General features: G+C 34.2%; 1 protein-coding gene across 1 annotated transcript; it reads left to right on the forward strand.

Annotated features, from left to right (window-relative positions):
- The first annotated feature begins 805 nt into the window (after positions 1-805).
- LOC122033882 (hippocampus abundant transcript-like protein 1) lies at positions 806-3,027 on the forward strand. The gene is made up of 6 exons (XM_042593036.1): positions 806-924; positions 1,310-1,422; positions 1,905-2,027; positions 2,120-2,292; positions 2,539-2,614; positions 2,992-3,027. The coding sequence occupies exons 1-6, from the start codon at positions 831-833 to the stop codon at positions 3,025-3,027; spliced, it is 615 nt and encodes a 204-aa protein (XP_042448970.1). The 5' UTR covers positions 806-830.
- The last annotated feature ends 259 nt before the right edge of the window (positions 3,028-3,286 follow it).

The raw sequence follows: 3,286 nt of genomic DNA on the forward strand, positions 1-3,286 counted from the left end.
ATCCATGGGAGACCTTTGATCTCCACTTTAAATTGCTGGTTCAGAGTTCTTTCTGTTGGTTGCTCCATGCCTGACCCCTTGAGAAGCATACTGTATGCTAGAGATTGATGCACACCAAGGTGCTTGCCTATTGAGCTTGACTTGCCAACTTTTCTTCAATAGAGGAATCCAATTTAGCCGGTCACTTGCATTATAGCAATGTTAAGTTCCATTAGCATCTCATATAGTGCTCATAGGAACTACGTGGCATAAGCCCCTAGTCAAATCCTTGTATTGTTTCTTTGTTTGCAAAAGCCCCCTAGAAGTACAGCTACTTGGCATATATCTATCTCAAGAATCTCCATGTTGCATCAACTCAATTGACTATGAGCACTTTTTCTATTATATGTGATCACTCAATCTCATTGGGCTTCACTTAATACATTAGTTTGGCTCTCTATCTACAACTCGTACCAATATATGAGATGAGGAAGAGTGGCAATTAAATGTCACTTCAAAGCTTGTTTCAATTATGGCCTCCTATTGGTGCATGTGGAATGTGAGAAACTAGAGGGTGTTTGAAAATGTTGGTTCCATGCCATGGATAATGTATACTTTCTTACATTTCTGGAGTTTTTTTGTTTTTTGTTTTGGTTTGTTTTATCTCTTATTTTCTTCTGTAAGATATTTCTTATCTGCCCCTATATTCATTTCAATTCTTATTATGCCATTTCTGTCAATAATATGTTACTTATGAGATCAATAGACATCCAAGATCAATTAAGATGATGATCTTGCTATTGCTTGACTGGAATTCTTCACTGTCATTGTAGGTTGTAGGCATATTTAAAATGGTGGTTCTTCCCCTCTTGGGTCAGCTAGCAGATGAATATGGGCGTAAACCACTGCTTCTGATTACTGTTTCTACATCCATAGTGCCATTTGGTATGATTCTTCATTCCTTAGTTAACGCTAGCTTTGTTATTCATGTGATATATATAAGTCATTTTGTTCATGTAATCTGGCATGATCAGTTTCAGTAAAGAGTATTTAAATAATTCTTTTTTTATTTTTCTAAAATATGCTCTTCGTAATCTTCTTAAATAAAAGCAAGGATAGTTTAATTTATCAAAAAGAGCAATAATGGAAGTTATTATCATTAAAATTCATTTTGGAGCACATGAGAATGCCTTAGTGTGGCAAAAGATAAATTCTCATGTATCTTGCATCTTACTTTCTTTCCAAATAGTCATTGTAGCGCATTTCAAGTAGATCCTTAAGTACTTAATGTTTTTTTCTTTAACATTCACTTTGTATGCTGCAATTTCAGCCATACTTGCTTGGGATGATTCCAGGGCAGCTGTTTACTGGTACTTTGTACTTCGCACAATATCCTACATAGTTAGTCAAGGAAGCATATTATGCATATCGATTGCTTATGCAGTAAGACTTTCTCCTCCTTTTCATAAGTATTAAAAGAAATTCGGTGGATTACCTGTCCTTTGGATAGTTTTAAGCAGCACTGAGTCACTGACATATCTTGTTCTGCCAGTTAATCCTACAATATACTGTCAACATTTTAATTTTATAATTTATTATCATATAAATGCTAAAGATTTCCATGAACATTTAACACTCTTCAATGTGTATTACATGAGATTGATGAAGCCTCCTCCATAAAGTTGATGCAAATATGTTTACGAGCTCTGCTTTTTGTGTTGCAACCTTTGCCAACACCTCTTTGATTATGGAAAAAATGCTGTAAAAGAGCATATGTTCTACAAATATTTCTTACTGTGTCTCAAAATTTTCTCCTGAAACCACTTTTTAGGAAATTTCAAATGGTCATTCATGATTTTTTTTAAGATATGCCTTCCCAATTGATGAATATAATCACTTAAGTTTATATTTCAACATCAATCTAGGCTGATGTGATTGAGGTCGGCAAGAGATCTGCAGCATTTGGTTGGATTACTGGGCTTTTCTCTGCTGCACATGTTTTGGGAAACATCTTCGCCCGCTTTCTACCTGAAGGGTGGATATTTGAGGCATGTTCTAGATAACTTGTATAAAATATGCTCCTTATCAACACTGAAAACTCTCTCTTTCATGTGTCATCTTATTGTTTGATGTTATGTAGGTGTCAATTTGTTTGTTGGTTTCATCAACACTGTGCATGACAGTATTTCTAATTGAGACTGTCAGGACAACTCCTAGGCAAAGTGATAACAGATCATGTTCAGCCATTTTTCTCAAAGTCTTCATAGAACGTTGGAAATCAATGAAAGATATTATTTTTGTTTTTTGTAATAGGTAAGTTTTTAACCAGTTGACCAATCATTTTTAGGAGTTTTGGATTTTCATTCCTTAGTATACCTGTTAGCCCATCCTCTGATTTCTTAAGATCAGTCAAAAGGAACCTCTTTTTTCTAGTTTATTGTTTTCTTATATTTCATATCTTTGCAGCCTAGATTTCAAAATTTTGTTGTAATTAGGTATCTTAGTGGAAAGAGGATCACTGCTCTGTGTCTCTAACTAGAGTATCCACAAATATTGTAGTGAAACTCTCAAGCGTATCTCATTAATCTCCTTCTTCTATGAGCTGGGAATGTCTGGCATCAGTGGCATCTTGCTGGTATGATCTCACTTTTTTTCTTGTAGAATTTACTAGTTTAGGCTCTTGGATAGTTTAACGTGCTTGAATTTTTTTATTTTGAGAACATTGTGTTTCTTGTAGAATAACAAAGGCATTTCGTGTATGATCCATAGTATATTGATATACAAAACATCTATATACTGCAGTTTGATTTCTTAATAGTTTGCTCTATATACTTTTGCTTGGACGAGCAGTGTAAATTACTCGTGAATTGCACGTGCATTGCAGCTAAATTTGTTAAATTTTCTCTTTGTATTGATGAAATGGGAATGAAAAATATATTTTTCTAGCTGGAATGTAGTGAATGTTATAGCTCTTAATTTACACTTATTTGATTGACACTTTGGTTCTTTTAGGTGTCCTATGTAATTATTAAAGCTGTGCGTATGTGATTTCTATTTGGAGGAATTTGTGGAATTGTTTTAGCTCTACAAACAATTCACCCTACCATAACTCATCATGATGATTCAATTCTTTTGGTTCAAGTTTTAATTGGAAGATTTTGAACCCATGTTTTTTACTTTCACTTATGCTTTTGTGATGGGTATGTTTATTGCAGATCAATTTACAGCTTCTGGCAACTTGTTACTTGCAAAATGGAAAAGCATATTGTGCCTACCAGGTCTCAAAGGTAATGTAGTATGGAAAATG

This window comes from Zingiber officinale, chromosome 11B, assembly GCF_018446385.1.
Source record: "Zingiber officinale cultivar Zhangliang chromosome 11B, Zo_v1.1, whole genome shotgun sequence".
Taxonomy (NCBI): Eukaryota; Viridiplantae; Streptophyta; class Magnoliopsida; order Zingiberales; family Zingiberaceae; genus Zingiber; species Zingiber officinale.